An 18,393-nucleotide genomic window follows, 5' to 3' on the forward strand; every position below is an offset into this window, starting at 1 on the left:
GCAAACCCTGACCACAGTCGCTTAGTTGGAATATAAAGTTTGACAGAACACTACATGGTCCTTACATGTTATCTCCCTCTGACGTTTGTCAGAGTTGCAGTCGGGGAGGGGGGGGGGGGGGGGGGGGGCTGTAGGGTAGGGGTGAAGTGGGAGCACAGGGTCAGAAACGCCCTGGCTTTGAAACTGTGAAGAGGCTGGTGGAGAGGGGTATAGTGAGCGGAGCCCCACATATATCTGTTAGCCGTTTGAAGGGCACAGACAGAGCTGCTCCAACCCTGTATCCATGGCAACCATCTGACGACCAACTCAAGTCCTCGTTGAGGTCTTTTTGTTTCTCCAGAGGAAGTGATTAAAGGAGGTAAAAGTGGGAAAACTGAGAACAGAGGATGAAACCAGCGACGCTGACACTTCATCCTCCGTCAGCTGCACTTTTTTGAAAATATCTCTGGCTGCAAATATCAATGGACACTGTCTCACTATTTAGACACCAGATACCAGTCTTCCTATCTGAGAGCACTCTCTGGGGCTCCTGACACTGGGACAGAATGGCATCCTGAGGCCCGGACGCTAATGAGCTGAGATCATTACACCAATTATTTTAACTTAGATCAGGACTTGGCTGTGACTGTGCAGAGGAACTGGGACCCAATGCTAGCCTAATTGCCGGCTTGTGATAAAAGAGGATGAGCAAAACAAAAAGTGTTTTGAAGCAGCGCTGAGGAGCAAAGTCCACGACTGAACTCTGGTAACATTCCAACAGGCTACAGCGGGTTTAAGTAGCGCCACTTAAGTCAATACTGCTGAAAGGCAGCTAGGAAATTGCAGCATATTTCAACGACAGAGAATCAATGCAAATATTAGAGATGTGCGATACTGACAAAGGTAATATCACAGCATTTGGTATCAGTATTATGACTTCTGGCGTCTCCATATATTGTAGATTAAAGGTATGTAACAAGAAATAATCGCTAATTATGGTGAAGCAAGCTGCTGATTGATCCTTCCCAGCAAGAGCTGCTAATATGTAATCGTATGTATATACAATTCCAGCTCATTAAGTACCTTTCCAAAAAAACAATACAACAGCTCTAAATAAAGATTATAAAGTTCAGTGTGTGTTGAAACTATTTTACAGAGAAGTTGATTCACCGTTTGTTCAGGAGGCTGCAGTTTTTAATTAACTGATTATTCATTTTAGTCTATTAAATGTCTCATGTCACCATGGCTTGTTTTGTCCGACCAATAGTCCTAAATGCAAAGATATTCAGTTTACAATGAGATAAAACAGAGAAAAGCCTCACATCTAAGTAGCTGAAACCAGACAGCTCATGTATAATCCTTTATAATTTTTTCCGGATGATATTCAAAAGTATGTTTATGCTATCTTGCCTCATACGTCCCAACTCCAATGCATTCGCTCACGGAGGTCATAGAGGTCAACAGCTTGCCTTTTGCTGCCTGAACCCTCCAGAGGTGCATCAAACTGTAACCGTTTCAAGGTGCTGCTCCTCGTCTCATTCTTTCTCGCTCTGTTTTGGGCATGAACCTATTGAAAAAACAACTCACGCTGAACCCACTTTTAAAATGTGTGAACTAGCGCTGCATGATTTTGGAGACCCCAGAGAGTGAGCGGGATTATGTATCAGGAAAACAGATCCGGCAGATAATATTTCCTGCTGTGTACAGATACTGAGGTTTTTGGGATGGATGAGTTCAGGGAACGGTTTGGAATGTAGGAAAACAACTCACGGAGAGATCCAACTTAGTAATTGTGTCTTTACCATCAACGGTGTGACATTAAAGGAGATCACAAGAGTTTCAGTCACATTGGCATGACTTTATGGATTCAATTCAATAATAAATAAATACGGTCAGATGGTGAATCCAATAAAAACCCTACCTGGGAAGTTGTTTGATTGATTTGATGATTATTGACACTAATTGTTTTGTGTTTAATATACAATAAAACATATAATCAATTCATAATCATACAATACATTGATGTAAACACACAATGTGCATATGCAACAGTGGTAATCTGGTGGAGAGTGGCTCTATAGCCTACTATGAATGACTACCTATGAATCCACAAAACACATCACACCCTGTCCAGATGTCGCGATATTGCTCTCGGGAAAACACACACAAAAATCAGTGTCAAATGCTGACAAAAACTATAAAAAACTATAATTAAAAAAAACTATAAAGAACACAGAATGTGAAGCCTACAGGGAATACCATTAAACTGATCTGAAAATTAACATTTTAACTGAGTGAATGAAATAATTCAAAACATCCACTGTTACCTGGTGATAAGTAACTCACCTTGAGGCACTTCCGTGGTTTTAAGAGGGGCGTTACCGCCATCTAGCGGCCGACTACACAGCTCTGGTTAAACACAGTAAAAATCTGTCGTGTGTTTAAGCTTAAAAATATCGATCAAAGTAAAACCAACGGCACGAGAAACGTCTGTTCTACTAAGTGTTGCACAAATGGTCGCTTACCTTTTTAGGGTCGTCATAAAATATTCCGATACACGACAGCTTCGGTCCAATACTTTGAGACTCCTTAAAAAGGTGTCCGCAGTTTTTGTACGGTCCTTCTTTGAATTTGTAGGCAAACGTAATTTTCTTTATGGGAGGAGAACCGGTGAGCACGGTGATGTCTGAGAGGAGTCCCGAGTACAAAACCCAACCGGCTATTGTTGTCAGACTTATCAACAGGCTAACGGCCACACACAGACTGAGCCAGTCCGGCATGGTAGCTCGCTACGAGGTCCCGGTATTTAACTCCTCCTGAACCCCCGAACACAGTTGTTACAGTAACCTGTAACGTTAACGGAATTAAAACATTTTCAAGAACGCGTTTGGTCTTTTTCAGTTGGGAATTGTCCTTGAATTAACTGAAAACACCGAAGTAAATCACACATTGCAGGTTGCTTCCTGGATTGTACCAACTATGCCCACTAGAGAGGGGGAGTTTGTTGCAAATAAACTTGTAAAACTCTTGAAAAGATAACATGCCTATTCCGGGGGGAAATTATAAGGTTCAGATTTATTCCTGTAATGACGGTTTATGAAGACGATACTTGCATTATGCCAGTATTTGTAACTGCTAATCTACGTCATTTAGTACGTATACCCCTTTTATGTTTGTAATTGTTTCACGTTGTAACGTGTGTAATGTTTGTAATGTTTGAATGGAAGTTAAAAGTAAAGTAGATGTTACCCGAGATGTGCACAAGTGATCAGAAACAAAAGTAGCAGAACACCATGAAGAAATACCGGTTCAAGCCATTCTCGAACCGGTTCTTTGGTTAATAAGTGTTATATGCGGTGCGTCACTTCCTTGTTAGTTAAATGACCTTGTGATCATTTTTAGATAACTATGAAAAGATATTTGATGTACCCTCTGGCAATTAATGAAACTTAAGACTGCAAATATTATTACATACCGTACATTTATGTTGACATAATTATACTGTATTAGATACAGATATTTATTTATTTAATTTGTTTTATTTATTATGATTATACTACCTTATCTGAGATCTCAGGAATGTATTTTGTAATTGTATCCTATTTATTGATTTTGTGTTTTTGTATCTGTGAAACAGCTCTTATGAATTGTGTTATGTGTTAATGTTTGACAATCTGTAAACTGAATATGTAAATAAAGTTTTTTAAAAAATGAATCACAATAATGACATCTGAGATTTATTTTGCGATCGAATCTTGTGGATATTAAAAACATGAATTTGAAATTGAATAAAGCCTTTGGAGCTGTGTTACATCTGCTCCACCCCTTAAAGAAAGTGAGGGCTGGACAGGACTTGCAGTAAGTTTATATTGGACCGCCTACAAATAGAGATAACCTCCGCTGAGTCCGCGTCTTTTCCCCCCTTCGAATCTTCTACTTGTGTGTGTGATTCATCCGGATTTCGTGAACATGGCTGGTAATGTGAGGAGATTTTACGACCTAACAGCGAAGCTGCTCTCTGGCGAGCGCTTCAGTTTCTCTGCACTGAAGGGGAAGGTGGTTCTCATCGAGAATGTGGCGTCTCTATGAGGAACAACAACCAGGGACTACACTCAGATGAACGAGCTCAGCAGGCGTTACTCCGCCAAGGGGCTCGTTATTCTGGGAGTGCCCTGCAATCAGTTTGGACATCAGGTAGGTCATGTGTGCCTTCAAACGTGGCGGACAATACAGCGTTTAGCGTGAGAGTATACCACATATTCAGGCTAGAACATAATCTGATGTGTCTGGGACTCCAAAACAGCTCAAATAGGCCTTTCTGTGCATTGAATTCTAGTAGCCTCAGGCATTTGTAATCGGAAAGATGTTCAATTAACCTGCATGTATTTTCAGTGTTAATTACTATTTTAGGAAAGCAGCAGAATGTATGTGTAATTACTAATGCATTAATGATAATATAATTATAGCCTACTGTAATAGTCGGTAGGGATAGAGCTAATTAGGCTACTTAATTGTGCCTCATATCTAATCACTTGGTCATAGGTTTTGTAAATCTGCTAAACGACCAGTAACTGCAGCTGTCAGATACATATATGCACTAGAGTTTAATCAACCTGATTGCTACTGTCCATCTCTAATGTATCCAATGTATATTTATAACAGGAGAACTGCAAGAATGATGAAATTCTAAGGTCTCTGAAGTACGTCCGTCCAGGGAATGGCTTCGAACCCAAGTTCCAGCTCCTCGAGAAGGTGGAAGTAAATGGAAAGGACGCTCACCCCTTGTTTGTGTATCTGAAGGAAAAGCTTCCAAGCCCCTGTGATGACGCCATGGCTCTCATGACTGATCCAAAGTTCATTGGTTGGAGTCCCGTCAGAAGAAACGACGTCTCCTGGAATTTTGAGAAGTTCCTCGTCCGTCCTGACGGAGAGCCCTACAAGCGCTACAGCAGAAATTTCCTTACCATTGACATTGAGGCAGATATTAAAGAGCTACTCAAGCGGGTGAAGTAAAGTGTGCTCCAATATGATCTGGGTCTCAGTTATAACCAGCCTGGCCAAACAGATTAACCAGTACAGATGTTTTTCCACCTTCACTTAAATCAATTGCAGCACTCGTAAGATCCAGAGGAGTACATTCAGGTTGTTAAGACTCTTTACTCAGTGAAGACACTCTCTGAAACCTTTTTATAAGTGGGGAGTTTCTGATGAATATGTAAAAGGTTAACTCTACATGAATGTGTTACTCATATCACAATCATCTTAGACTCAAATAGGAGAAATAAAAATCTGACATCACATAAAGTGCTGTGGTCATTTCTGTAAACTGCATACAAACACATACAATCCCAGTATTTTTAGTGGATAATTTATTTACTTTGAGGTAGCCTATTAACTCACATGGTGAGTTATTTATTTATTTATTTTTTTGCAGATGCAAAACAACAATTTGGTGGCTGCTGCACATAAACCCACCTTAATATACGTATCGAACGCTTGTTAACTAACGTCATACATTTGACATCATCGTACAGTATACGCAAACCGTTATTTTAAATAAATCTGATTTATCGCGTTCATTATTTCCCATGACAGCACGCTGTGCTTCCTGGTTGAACCACGACTGAACGCTGGGGGCGCTAACAACCCCCGAGTGAACGCTGCGACTCGTCCAACATGGCCGGCCAGGAAGACCCAGTGCAGAGAGAGATTCACCAAGATTGGGCGAACCGAGAGTACATAGAAGTCATAACGAGCAGCATCAAAAAAATCGCCGACTTCCTTAACTCATTCGGTGAGCCTTCAACGAGCAATTTCACGGACGATATCACGACTGTGGACACTTCCGTCTCGACGGCTAACGTAGAGTCAGTTCCGCTAGCTTAGCTCTACTGCGGATGCTAGCGCTAGTGTTGATGCTTTCAATGGCCACTCCCAGTTAGCAGTTAGCTCCATCGTTAGCCTACAGTTGTTATGATGTCTTCGTAGAAACGCAGTGATGGTTTCGGCGTCCACCACGTTACATTTAGTTTCGTTTGTTAGCTGGCGTTACGCGTAACTTTTAATAAAAAAAGAAACCGTTAGCGTTACTGGATACGAGTGTTAAGCTAATGGCTGTTAGGCCACTGCTAGTCTCTTCGGCTGTCGTATTAGCAGCAGCACGGAATTACGTGTTATCCCAGGGATTGTTTCCTACATAATTTTGAAATGTTGCGACTGAACACAGTTTATCCCCCTCAGATATGTCGTGTCGATCTCGTTTGGCCACCCTCAACGAGAAGTTGACGGCGTTGGAGAGGAGGATTGAATACATCGAGGCGAGAGTAAGTATACCGCTGTGTAATCTAAACAACCCAATGTCCTTTTTCTATGTGAATATTTAAAAATATATAATATTTTGTAATTACTTGTGTCGTTACAGGTGACGAAAGGAGAGACCTTGACCTAGAAATCATTATGGGAATGCACAGCATCCCTCCCCATCCCCACCTCCTCCTCCTCTCCTCCTCTTCCTCTCCCCTCCCTTCATTTTTGGAATAAGTGTGATGGATTCCACCCTCCTTTTTTTGGGACCATGTGGACCATTTTTATATTATATGGCTGGATTTTGTGTTTTATCTCATGACACATTTGTATAGAAGATTATGGGTCTCCCTTGGGTGCCAGCGACTCAAACATCATCAATGTTTAAATAAAAAAAAAAAAACACGCTCCATAAGTATTGGTTTAAAACATATTGTGGAGCTCCTCAATTATGGTTCAGAATCAGCACAACTTGTTGAACATCTGTGTCGTATGCAGTGTCATTGCCACATTAGACATTTATGAAAGGGGAACATCCTTGTGTGCCAAGTCGAACAATTAATTGTGTAGTCATCTTTGTGAGGACCTGCTTGTACAGTGAAATGTTGGTGATGTTTCAGGATTTAAATACTGTAATAAATGATAAACAATGACCTTGATTTGTGTTGTTCTTTACCTTGGTATGATTCAATTAATTGGCTGGATATGTTGACAGATTAAAGATGCTTAATTCTCACTTTACTCAAACAGAAGAGTTAACAGGAAGACACAAAATAATGACAATGCAAATCACAAGGCAACATGTACAGTAGGTATACCGGTAATTATGCTATTGTACAAGCAAGAGCTGGATTGCAAACAGTATAGAAAACAGGTCGAATTGTTGCAGACTATACAGGATTGTGGGACACAAGAGTCCAGAGCATTGGTGTGAATGCTGGAATAAAATTAGATATTTAATAGATATTTTCTGAGCAAGGGGTTTTAATAAAGTAAAGCTTCATGACCAGGTTGAAAACTAAACATGAATTGAAAGAGCTATATATTCAAAATCAAGTCACATAAATCCTGTAGCTTAATGTGAGTTGCTGTACAAAGCAACATACTTAAAAGCCTGATGTGAAATAATTTACACATTTTAAAGCACTATAAGATTACAAAAAAATAACTGCCAATATGTCAAAATAAAAAGCCACATAATCCAGTAAAATGGCCGAAATGCATGGGGGTCATTTTCCCTTAGTTTCGCTTTGCAGGCAACGCTTCAAACGCCATACACAGCCGTTTATGTTCCCGTAGCATGCCTCCTTAGCACGGGAAAGAAAGATACCGGTAGCTGTAAAAAACTGCGACCCCAATAACTCGTTCCTTTCATCCCAATCTGGGGATGGACCGTCATGGACGGGGGGGCGAAAAAAACCCACTTCCCACAATGCACCGGATTGTACACCAATGCATCACGGGACAAAGAAGGTGTCGTTGTAGCGTAGCGAAAAGTCCTTGAGTCTGAGATGTATTACCTTTCCCACGATTTTTCAAATACATTTTTGAAAAACTACTAGTGGGTATTATCGTTATTAAAACCAACTACACTGGTAAGTTGTTGAACGTTCAGAGTAGAAACGGACGAATTGTACCGTTTCTCATAAATGTGTCTGCTCGGTAGCCTATGGCCGGATCCATGTCGCGGTTTACAAGCAGTTTGCTGTGCTCCTTGTAATCCAGCTAATTCGACTGGAATTGGGCCTTTCTGACTTGTTAAACGACTAAAACGCAACAGAGTGTGTTTAAATTGAATCTCTTGGCATTTTTTTATTTTCTAGGTCCGGGTGTGCGCAGTTGAGAGACATGGGAGCCGATAAAAGGTTAGTACCGTAGTTACAGAGTTAAACGCTGGTGCTATTCTCCGGGGTAGGTGCGGCTAACTAAAATGGCAGCGTTGTTTTTTTTAAATCTACGGTAAAGTAACGTTATTTTCACGTTAAATGTCATCCAAACGCCTGTCTGTAACGTATATGTGAAAGTTAGCCGTACAATAGCCGTACATAGTTGACGGTAATGGTGTAACGTTATCTCCCAAGACGGGGACGCGTCATTACTATTCCATCGTAGCAACATTCCTCTTTATGTCCTATCTGTCAGTTACCTTTGTGCTCTTATAAAATGCCAACCATGTAGCGATAGTATAGGCAAGTTATTTTACTATTTTGATTTTATATTTTATATTGACCCTATAATGGTGAAATTGATATAATACAGAAATGTCCACATCTGTGTAGCTTGTTTAATAGGGTTAGACATTCTTCTATTTAAAGAGACAGTGACCAATAACTAATTTTGTGATTCCAGCTGCTCGGTTTCTTTCTGCCTCAAGTCATATAAATCAAGACATATTAGACAAGCAGAAAATCTATTTGTGTGTAAAAAAGATTACACATTTGCTATACACAAACACTGCAACAACCACTGTAAATGTTGAATAATTTTAGTGTAAATCTTTGACAGTACTTGACAGTACCCCTGCAACAGAGGGACTACCTAGGAGTTTTTCCCCTGTAAAGTTAATCTAGGAGTTGCGTTGTTTGCCGATGCAATAATATCTGATGTAATCGGATTATTAGGGATATTGTGAAATTGCAGACTAGTTGAACTCATGTTTTACCTTGTGTTTCAATATCCTTTTGAATAGGATTAGTCGGACAGAGCGTAGTGGTAGATATGGTTCTGACCAACCACGCGATGAATCGGACTGGCGTGACAGACGAGACAGAGACCAGGAGCGTGATCGCCGCTGGGGCGAAGAGAGACGCAGTGATCGCTTTGAAGGAGATCGCCGAGGATCAAGAGACAGTCCAGAGGTATTTATTCTAACATAGGGGATTTTTAATGCTAGTATAATGTATTAGTAAATTTATTTTGTTATTAGAAAAGATCTGTACTCAACAGCTTCAATTTGTTTTAAAGCAAAGAGAAAGGAAACGACGTAACAGCGATAGATCAGAAGATGGTTATCACTCCGATGGCGACTACCCAGACCAAGATTATAGAAGGGAGCCTGGGGAGGAGAAGAAGAGCAAGACCATAATGCTCTGGGGTCTGTCTCCTCATGTGGCTGAGGATGATGTAAGTTCTGCAGATATGCAACCTCTTTAGTGTTTAGTTTGGTTACATGTAAGGTGTTTTGGAGTCATATTAACACCTCATCTGCCCCGTTGTTCAGATTTGTTTTGCCATAGACCAACTGGAGGGACCGCAGCCAGTGGATGTTAGGCTGATGAAAAAGAAAACAGGTGAGAACCACATATCTGACGGACCTCAACCTCCTCCCAGTCTTGACCATAGGGCAAATCTGCTTCCACCAGACCCATTTTCCAAAAAGCTAGGAGAAAATAGTACCACGGAACTAGGAAAATAAGTTAAATTGTTGATTAAAGACTTATCATTTCAGTTCACTGTGGATCTATTTAAGGTAAGTAAGATCAACAATAACATTTACAGAAACTCAATTGGCCGACACACTTTGTTGTTGAGTGTGTTTTCAAAAATTGGTATTCAGCAGGAATGGTTAAACTCCTAAGGAGTTGCCTATTGTGTACCAAACCTGGCCTGGGTCGTGAAGCAGTTTGTGGAAGAGTTTGAATAATATGCCCATGGACTCTTAACTAACACGCCTCCCGTCTATATTTGAATGCTGTCTCTAGGTATAAGCCGTGGTTTCGCCTTCGTGGACTTTTATCACTTGCAAGATGCTACACGATGGATGGAGACCAATCAGGTTGCTTCACAATCGCCAAGTCTAGTTTTAATCTTGGGGATCTGGAAAAATAACCCAAAAGGCAACCAAAGTGCATTGAATAACTAGTTTGGAAACTGCAGAACTATTTGAAGGAAAGGAAGAAATACCCATGGAATGTAAAAAAAAAATAGAAGAGATTTGTATATTAGTAGATATTATATACATGGATTTACAACTTAATGTTTTAACAAATATTTTTGTTCAGTTCATTGTAATGACAGCAGCATCAGAGCTGCTGATTTGACTTGTATCGTGAGGTTATTTTCTTTTTTGGAATCAGCATTTAGGAGTTGAATGTCAGCTCAGTCTATCCTTTTTAAGTAGATGATGCTTATTAAACAAACTTTATTTTTTTTTTCCTTTTCTTTTTAAGCAGTCAAAATGTCTGTTAGGGTCACATTTACACTCTGCTCCAGCTCAGCCTGGGCACTCGGGTCCCAAACACTTAAAACCCTCTACATCATGCTCACATACACATCATGTGCCTGTCTTGTCTTTAACACAAAGGCTGTCTGTTGGGGGTCCCTCTCCCCTTCTCTCCCTTCCAACACTGCTTGCTCTATTGATGAGATCGATGCCCGCCATGAACGCTTGAGTGACTTTTGTCGTCCTCTTTCAGAAACGTCTGACCATCCAAGGGAAAATCGTGGACATGCATTACAGTCACCCCAGAAACAAGTATGAAGACTGGCTCTGCAACACTGTAAGTTAATGATCTGTCTGGGTTTCATTGCCACATTATCTCAGCAATACTACTACAGAATACTTCACTCATACATACACACACACACACACAGACTGATAAGTATATATATTAGGCCTATAAGTTACAATTGTTTCAGTCCTGTCAGCTTATTTTGTGGTACATCTACGTTTGAATAAGCGGTAACGGTTAGGTTGTGTCTCAGGTAAGTATGGTATGCTGCACCAATATAGATTGCCTTTTTTTTTTTTCTGAGGCAGCACTGTTCAGGGCTTTAGTAGGTGTATAATAAAAATGATGTGAACGGTTACTTGCAGTGTGGCCTGTACAATTTCCGGAGGAGGCTGAAGTGCTTCAGGTGTGGAGCAGCCAAAGCCGGTAAGTAGTTAAATCAACAAGAAGGCCACTGACTGCAGACATCCGGGCAGCCTGAGGCAACAGTGCTGGGATGGAAGCACAATTTGTGTTTTTTGGAGTTGTAGAGGCCAAATGATGTGGATTCACAAGTGTCGACACTGTCAGATGTAGGCAACGTTCATAGATAGGAAACAGCATGCACTTTTATTCCCCGTTACCTACAAATGGGTACAATACACAATGGAGTTTCTCAAATATTTTAAATACTGACTTATTTTAGCACACGGACACAACACTTTATACCCCATTTCCACTTCTTTGATGACACATTTCTGAACATTATGTTAATGCGCCTCTTTCTTCTCTGTCATTCTCTCAATAGAAAGTGAAACCGGCAATAATCCTGGAGTCTCTGAAACTCAACCCAGTGGAGATTTCTATGGCGACAGTAAGAACTTCACTTTTTATAGATGCACTGTCCTACTTGGTTTGGAACAAAAACTGACCCCATCCATGGCAGAGTCCTCAAATATGGTCCTTTCTCCTGCACAGCGATCATCTTGAGAAATATTGCTCCCTTGGCCACCGTGGAAGCCATCTTGATATCCCTGGCACCATATGCTAATCTTTCATCCAACAACATTCGCCTCATCAAGGACAAGCAGACGGGACAGAACAGAGGCTTTGCCTTTGTACAACTATCCTCTCCTCTGGTAAGACATCCATAAACATGTATGAATTAACATTATGACAGTGTCTTATTTAGTTGTCTCCTTGATCAACTTGCCGTCTCATTGATGACTGCATATATCACTTAAAATGAAATGCCTGTCCTTTTCACAGGAGGCCTCTCAGCTGCTCACCATTTTACAGGGACTTCAGCCACCTCTCAAACTGGATGGCAAAACGATTGGGGTGGATTATGCTAAGAGCGCTAGAAAGTGAGTATAATAGTGTATCGTGTGCATTGATTTAGTGATAAAGGAAAATATATACCTACATCTATATGCGCTTTTAAGCTGACTTGGGTAAACATCATCTACAGTGTAGAGAGGAGAGATGTGCTTATTGTGCTTACATTTGTTTTGCCCCTTTTGTTTTAGAGACCTTTTAATGCCTGATGGGAATCGTGTCAGTGCCTTCTCTGTGGCCAGCACGGCCATCGCTGCAGCCCAGTGGTCTTCAACTCAGGTAGGTCTGATTTCTGTCAACTCCTGTTATCCTCTCCCAGTGTCCGTGTAAGTGACTCATAACCCATGCTTTACCTTTTTTAGCCACAGCAGAGCTCAGAGGGAATGTCGGAGTACAGCTACCTGCAAGAAGGCTATAGTCCAATGCCCCAGGTTAGTAGAATAATGTAACTGGTTGTAAATGATAAACTGTAACTGGAGAGCAGATACATTCTGAACCCTTCAATACATTTGGTTTTAAATTGTATTCAGCAAAACATTGCTCTGTAGTAACACCTAGTGGTAGCAATAGCATACTACAACATGGACAACAAGTGTCCTGTGAGAAATAACTTGTGATTTTGATTCAACGCTGTCCTCCATATAGAGCACCTCAGAGACGAGACACATGGCTGTACTTGTATTTCATAACAATGTTTTAAATATTCAGCCAATTTTAAAATGTTTACACTGGCAAGTATCTTTGGGTAAAAAAAATGTTGACTTAAGTCACGCAACACCGAAGGTCAGAAATGAACTAATGAATGACTTTTTTCCATAGGACTACCAGGCGTACTATCAACAAGGAGCAGGACCCAGCACCTCTCAGGGAAATGGGATTCTAGGAGGTATGAAATGCTTTCAGGCTTCCATTGATGCTTTGTTGCAGTGACTGATCTTAACTGTGTAATAGGAACAGTGCATGCAATAGTCCATCTCATCTCAACAGCGCTCAGTCGATCACTTTCTGTTATTTGTCTCAGTCCAAAACCTTAATAGAAGCTTTAAATAATTAAAAAAATGTAATTTCATACATTGTTTTTTTTTTATTATCATTATCCTTATTGATTCACAATGAATCCATTAGTCTTTCAGTGCGTTTTATTCAATGACATACAGCTGAGATTGCAGCATATTCTGACATTTGTTCATACATAAGGTTGTAAGAACAACAAACACAGCAAGTAGAGAGAAGTTGATAATCCCTGCTTTTAGAAGCAACAAGCACAGACAAAGATCTCTGCTAGATTCTGAACAGTGTAATACTTTGACTCTGTTTACACATTGATGTTTATTCATGGAAAGTTATCACAGCCCTTTGATTTTCCAATTTCAGCTGCCCCAGGTGTGAACATCATTCCGACTGCAGCTGGAGTCGTAATTGCACAGAATGCGCAGGTCTACCAACCCCATATAATTGGGCAGCCAGCTGTTCCGGTAACATGAACATCTCTTTTTTATTATTCAACTCGAGTATTGTTGCAGTATTAAAATGCATGGTGTAACGATTTCTAAATAACATTACATTCATTGCAGGCATTACCATTTGCCCACCAAATGGAGGCAAAAGCCCACACAGGACGTCTTGCAGGCATTGACCCTGCGTCTGTGCCTGTTGGCCTTCTAGCTGCTGCCACGGTTACTTCTGACGCTACATTAACAGCCTCGGGACAGACAGCTGACTCCAGCACTGGTATGAGCACATAAGATCTTGAGGTCACTGTCCATCTATTATGTTAGTGTTTCTTTGTGTTCAGTTTGAAACACATGAGAATCTGGTTCTGCCTGGAGTTTAATATGCCCTTCCTGAACTAAAATAGAATAGAAAGAACTGATTTAAAGCACTACATTTACAAACTAGACAGCGATGACTAGTCTTTATGTGGACCATGCAGCCTTATCTGAGAATACTTTTCTTTTTAATGCTCAAGCTGATTTCCAAGAGCTTAAAACTCATGAGATCCCAAGGTGTCTGCCTTTTAGAGTGACTTCAGTATGGAAGGCTAGTGAGAATTTGGACTGGGTGTATTGGTAATTAAAATGTTTTGAAGGCATGATCATGTATCCAAACTCTCCAGCTGTCTACAGTAGTTAATGTTGTGTTTTATAATCGACAGGTCCTGATACATCCACCTTTCAGTATGATGAGTCCTCTGGCTACTACTATGATCCTCAAACTGGCCTCTACTATGACCCAAAAAGTCATGTAAGTAGAACAGTCACCATGTGTGACTATCTAGGTTTTCAGTCTGAGTTAATCGGTTTTGATCGCGTTTTATCGCTTTTCAGTATTACTACAACTCTCAGACCCAGCAGTATCTTTACTGGGACAGTGAGAAGCAGACATATGTACCGGCCTCAACCGAGACAAATGCTGGACTAAATGACAACTCAGCAACAGGCAGCAAAGAGCCTAAAGAGGGCAAGGAGAAAAAGGAAAAGCCCAAAAGCAAGACTGCTCAGCAGGTACTTTTAATTTCTACGTCACCTTTTCTCAATATTATTACATTTTAGAGCTTCTTATCGAATCTGCTTGATTCTTTCAGATTGCTAAAGACATGGAGCGGTGGGCTAAAAGTCTCAACAAGCACAAAGATAACTTCAAGAGTGGCTTTCAGTCCATAAGTCAAGAAGAGAGGAAGGAGGCAGCAGCTGCTGATGCTGGCTTCATATTGTTCGAAAAGAAGGTAATCCAGTGGGATTCAATGCTACAGAGTCCTGAGAGGCATGTGTGAGAGTCGGACTGATTTGATTGATTTTATGTCTATTCATTTTTTTAGCAGGCAGGCGTTTTAGACAGACTCACGCCAGAAGTGCTAAGGGGTCCCGAGGAGGAGCCACCAATGAGTTCAGTCAGCACTTCCAAGGTGAGCGTTTTCTACATCTTTTGCAGCGTTCTAAAATAATTACATTGTAGATAAATGTGTTTACACCGCCTTTTTCTCTCCACGGTGTGGTTAGTGTGGCCTTGTGGCAGCCTACAGTGGAGATAGTGACCCTGAGGAGGGGGTATCAGAACCCGATGGTGGCGAGGGAGGCCAGGACAAGCTGACAGACTGGTCAAAAATGGCCTGCTTGCTGTGCAGGAGACAGTTTCCCAACAAAGAGGGTCTAATTCGACATCAGCAACTCTCTGACCTCCACAAGGTAATGCCACACATACTGTCTTTAGGCCTACATTATAAAAATCCATTTAAAAAAAGTCCAATTTGTCATTCAAGAAAGATTTATTGAGATAATCATCTCCTTCCTAGAAAAACATGGAGGTTCTCCAGAGATCCCAAATGACCGAAGCAGAGCTGGAAGAGTGGGAGAGAAAAGAGACTGAGGTTTGTCTCAATACCGACTCATCCAGATGCTAATAAGTCAATGAGTTGTTTTCACTCAGTTCATGGGATGCATTTTAACCTCCTTTTTTTTTAATGCTGGTGAATAGCTGAAATATAGAGATCGTGCTGCTGAGAGGAGAGAAAAATATGGCATTCCTGAACCCCCAGCACCGAAAAAGAAGAAGTTTAGTCAACCAACACCAGTCGTGTAAGGAGCTTTGTTCTGCTAAATTACCAAGTTTGTTTGTATTGTGTTTTAGTAATAGTTAAATCACTGAAATGTTCCTTATTTCCTGTGCAGTAACTATGAACAGCCCACTAAAGACGGTCTTAACAGTGACAATATTGGGAACAAAATGCTTCAGGCCATGGGATGGAAGGAGGGAAAAGGTCTCGGTCGCAACCAGCAGGGCATCACTACACCAATAGAGGTAATCACAACAATCACCTGGTAGTTTTGGGCGAGTAACCAGTACCCATCCGCGTTAATAACTGTATATATATCTTGAAAAGGTACTTAAGATTATGGGTTTTGTCCTCCACAGGCACAGTTGAGAACAAAGGGAGCTGGACTTGGCACTAAAGGCACCAACTACACCCTCTCTGCTTCCGACACGTATAAAGATGCGGTCCGTAAAGCTATGTTCGCTCGCTTCACTGAATTGGAATGAGTCGACAGCCTCGAGCTAAATGAATTTCCATCACGTCTGCAGATGATTCCACTTTGTCTTATCAACACTGACAAGTGGATGGACATGGACGCAGTGATTATCACTCTATGTATGATGCCTTTTTGTCAAATTAGTTAAACCAGACAATAGAACAACTCTGTAATGAGGCATAAGATGGTGAAGAATATAATTTATAAATTGTACATAACAAAGTAGATTTACTTCCCTTGTTTACATATTTCTTCTGTGTTAAAGCTTTTTCTTTTTGTTTCAGCATGTTAAAAAAAATATGTACAGTTTATACAAAAAAACAATTGCCAAAATAAATGACAGAAGTGATTTATGATGGTCTTTATCATATTTTTTATCAACCTTGGCAGAAATATATTTTTAACTAATTTATGGAAGTATGATTAATATGGGGTTCCAAACCGAGGACCCCGTTAACGCTCACTGACTGACTATTTAACTCCAGTATTTCCATTTTATCATCCATTATACTTCTACTTCACTAAATTCCAGAGAGAAATATTTCATTTATTATGGAAGGTTACTTTAAATGGAGCTTTGAAAAACAAAACTTATTCACTTTATAAAATCTAATTAACTACAAAAACATGTTAATATATCAAAAAAATAAAGATCCTACAGTATAAAGTATAAGACTGACAGTAGCCACAAGTAGTGTATGTGATGGTAGGGGACTGTTTATGTAGGTAAATTACTTCTGGGTTTCTCAAGCTGAGATAAAACTACCAAATAACCACTCGATGTGCAGAAACTTCCTTAATGAGTCTCTTTAATCCATCTTCCCTGTCGTTTTCACCTCTTTTATTTGCCTATTTTTTTCTTAAGTTTCATTTTTCGTCTCCATAGTTTGAAGAAAATAATCTGTTGGTGTTGCTCTCTTTAGTTTGAAGAGCTCATTACTTCTGAGTTCAGTGTCCGTCTGTAATTTACTGAATACTGTGAATCCTTTCCATAGTCCGACTCAGCAGCAACAGGTGCATTCCCCTTGGCCTGTACATTATATTACTAATGTAATTGCTCGTCCACACAAAGAGATGGAGAGTTTGCCGTCTCTGTCTCTGGCAGTCCCTTATTCAAACAAAGCGTGTTACACAATGCAACATAATACAATGTATCCCTCCGGTTAGTTCACGGACCTCATGGGGCCTCATCCTTTGATACTTTCCCTTCTCGGAGAGAAGAATGTTCTGAACCTCACCTCTACTTCTCTTACATAAATATATTGTATTAATACAGCTTAACTCCTGTGGTCTGAGGTGGAAACCGCTGTTATAATACCGTCCTGCTTTCTCAGAAACGGCAAAATATCAAACATCCATGATGTGTGAGAAAGATGAGCCGTGACCTGCTCTTTGAATGATCTTACGTAACGCTTTCAAATGAACAGTAAATGCAGTTCAGCATCTTTGTTTCCAACAAGTAAAAAATATGCGCATTAACATGCTTTTTTTTGTGAATATCAAATACCGTCTACCTATTAGATAATGAGTCTAAGAAAAGTGTCACTCTATATAAAGAACAAAACAATTGGAGCTCCTTCTTTACTCTGGAGAGGAACCACTTGATGTAAACTGTTGAACGTCAGCATTGTGTCCTCCAGGGGTCGCTAGAAGGGCCACTTACCCCCTCTAGTGAATTTAAAGGAGTCTCTGCTCTGGTGGCTCCTTTAGAAATCTGGACACTGAACTACAATGATAATAGTATAATCGATGTGTCTATATTATGATCTATATCATCTATAAAGACCGTGATTTATTTGGGGTTTTACATCAATTACAATTTGCTTTCATTTTTTTATTTCAGTGGGATTTCTTTTGTTTTGTATTATGTGTTGCATGTTCTTGAGTTGTGTATGTTTTGGTGAGCTTAAGACAGTGGGCCACACTGATCTGATATGTTACTCAAAATACACATAAGGACTTTGATTAAAGTTGCTGTGCAACAAAGCAATTTAAATAGTGAATGTATTAATTACACGGTTTTAGTTAGGATGACCTCCTTACCTCTGTGTTAAGTGTCCTGGCAGCTTTTGTTCTTCCTTGAGTGAGCAGGGTGGACTCTCCACATTCCACACTCCTAACAGGTGGCAGATCTCATGGCTGCACCATGCTGGGAGCTGCCTGATCAGAAGAGGAGGAATAAACCACACCACTGCATGTGCTGACGCACTAAGGTGCGTCTATTTCACATGTTCAAATATCTGTGTTAATGCTCACAACCAATTCAGGGAGAAACGTATGTTGGACACCATTTGATAGCTCTTGGATTTTACGCG

The 18,393-nt window shown here is 40.4% G+C and overlaps 4 protein-coding genes across 6 annotated transcripts in view; 3 read left to right on the top strand and 1 right to left on the bottom strand.

Moving 5' to 3' along the window:
• The window catches only part of tex264b (testis expressed 264, ER-phagy receptor b), a 31,337-nt gene extending 28,409 nt beyond the window's left edge, over window positions 1-2,928 (bottom strand). For both annotated transcript variants that reach the window (XR_014598456.1, XM_084029516.1), the window contains exon 1: window positions 2,505-2,928. Coding sequence is in view for 1 of the 2 variants with exons in the window: in XM_084029516.1 (XP_083885642.1) it covers window positions 2,505-2,759 (255 nt within the window). In the remaining variant the exon portion in view is untranslated. The remainder of the gene's footprint in view (window positions 1-2,504) is intronic.
• Window positions 2,929-3,882: 954 nt separating this feature from the next.
• gpx1a (glutathione peroxidase 1a) lies at window positions 3,883-5,235 on the top strand. Its single transcript, XM_084034631.1, has 2 exons — window positions 3,883-4,173; window positions 4,642-5,235. The coding sequence occupies exons 1-2, from the start codon at window positions 3,949-3,951 to the stop codon at window positions 4,990-4,992; spliced, it is 576 nt and encodes a 191-aa protein (XP_083890757.1). The 5' UTR covers window positions 3,883-3,948; the 3' UTR covers window positions 4,993-5,235.
• A 376-nt stretch (window positions 5,236-5,611) lies between these two features.
• Window positions 5,612-6,931, top strand: brk1 (BRICK1 subunit of SCAR/WAVE actin nucleating complex). Its single transcript, XM_084034644.1, has 3 exons — window positions 5,612-5,773; window positions 6,220-6,302; window positions 6,401-6,931. The coding sequence occupies exons 1-3, from the start codon at window positions 5,656-5,658 to the stop codon at window positions 6,425-6,427; spliced, it is 228 nt and encodes a 75-aa protein (XP_083890770.1). The 5' UTR covers window positions 5,612-5,655; the 3' UTR covers window positions 6,428-6,931.
• Window positions 6,932-7,738: 807 nt separating this feature from the next.
• rbm5 (RNA binding motif protein 5) lies at window positions 7,739-16,432 on the top strand. Of its 2 annotated transcripts, none has more exons than XM_084029101.1 (25): window positions 7,739-7,877; window positions 8,106-8,147; window positions 8,972-9,140; window positions 9,247-9,405; window positions 9,503-9,572; window positions 9,984-10,057; window positions 10,698-10,781; window positions 11,099-11,159; window positions 11,521-11,586; window positions 11,691-11,851; window positions 11,982-12,079; window positions 12,242-12,329; window positions 12,413-12,481; window positions 12,870-12,936; window positions 13,425-13,525; window positions 13,625-13,781; window positions 14,206-14,294; window positions 14,378-14,554; window positions 14,635-14,775; window positions 14,869-14,955; window positions 15,050-15,235; window positions 15,343-15,417; window positions 15,525-15,625; window positions 15,719-15,848; window positions 15,963-16,432. In XM_084029101.1, the coding sequence occupies exons 2-25, from the start codon at window positions 8,131-8,133 to the stop codon at window positions 16,086-16,088; spliced, it is 2,553 nt and encodes an 850-aa protein (XP_083885227.1). In that variant the 5' UTR covers window positions 7,739-7,877; window positions 8,106-8,130; the 3' UTR covers window positions 16,089-16,432. The 2 variants fall into 2 exon arrangements, with proteins under 2 accessions (XP_083885227.1, XP_083885226.1); XM_084029100.1 differs by having other exon boundaries at window positions 7,753-7,881.
• Window positions 16,433-18,393: the final 1,961 nt, after the last annotated feature.

Source organism: Eutrigla gurnardus (genome assembly GCF_963514095.1).
Source record: "Eutrigla gurnardus genome assembly, chromosome: 2".
Lineage (NCBI taxonomy): Eukaryota > Metazoa > Chordata > Actinopteri > Perciformes > Triglidae > Eutrigla > Eutrigla gurnardus.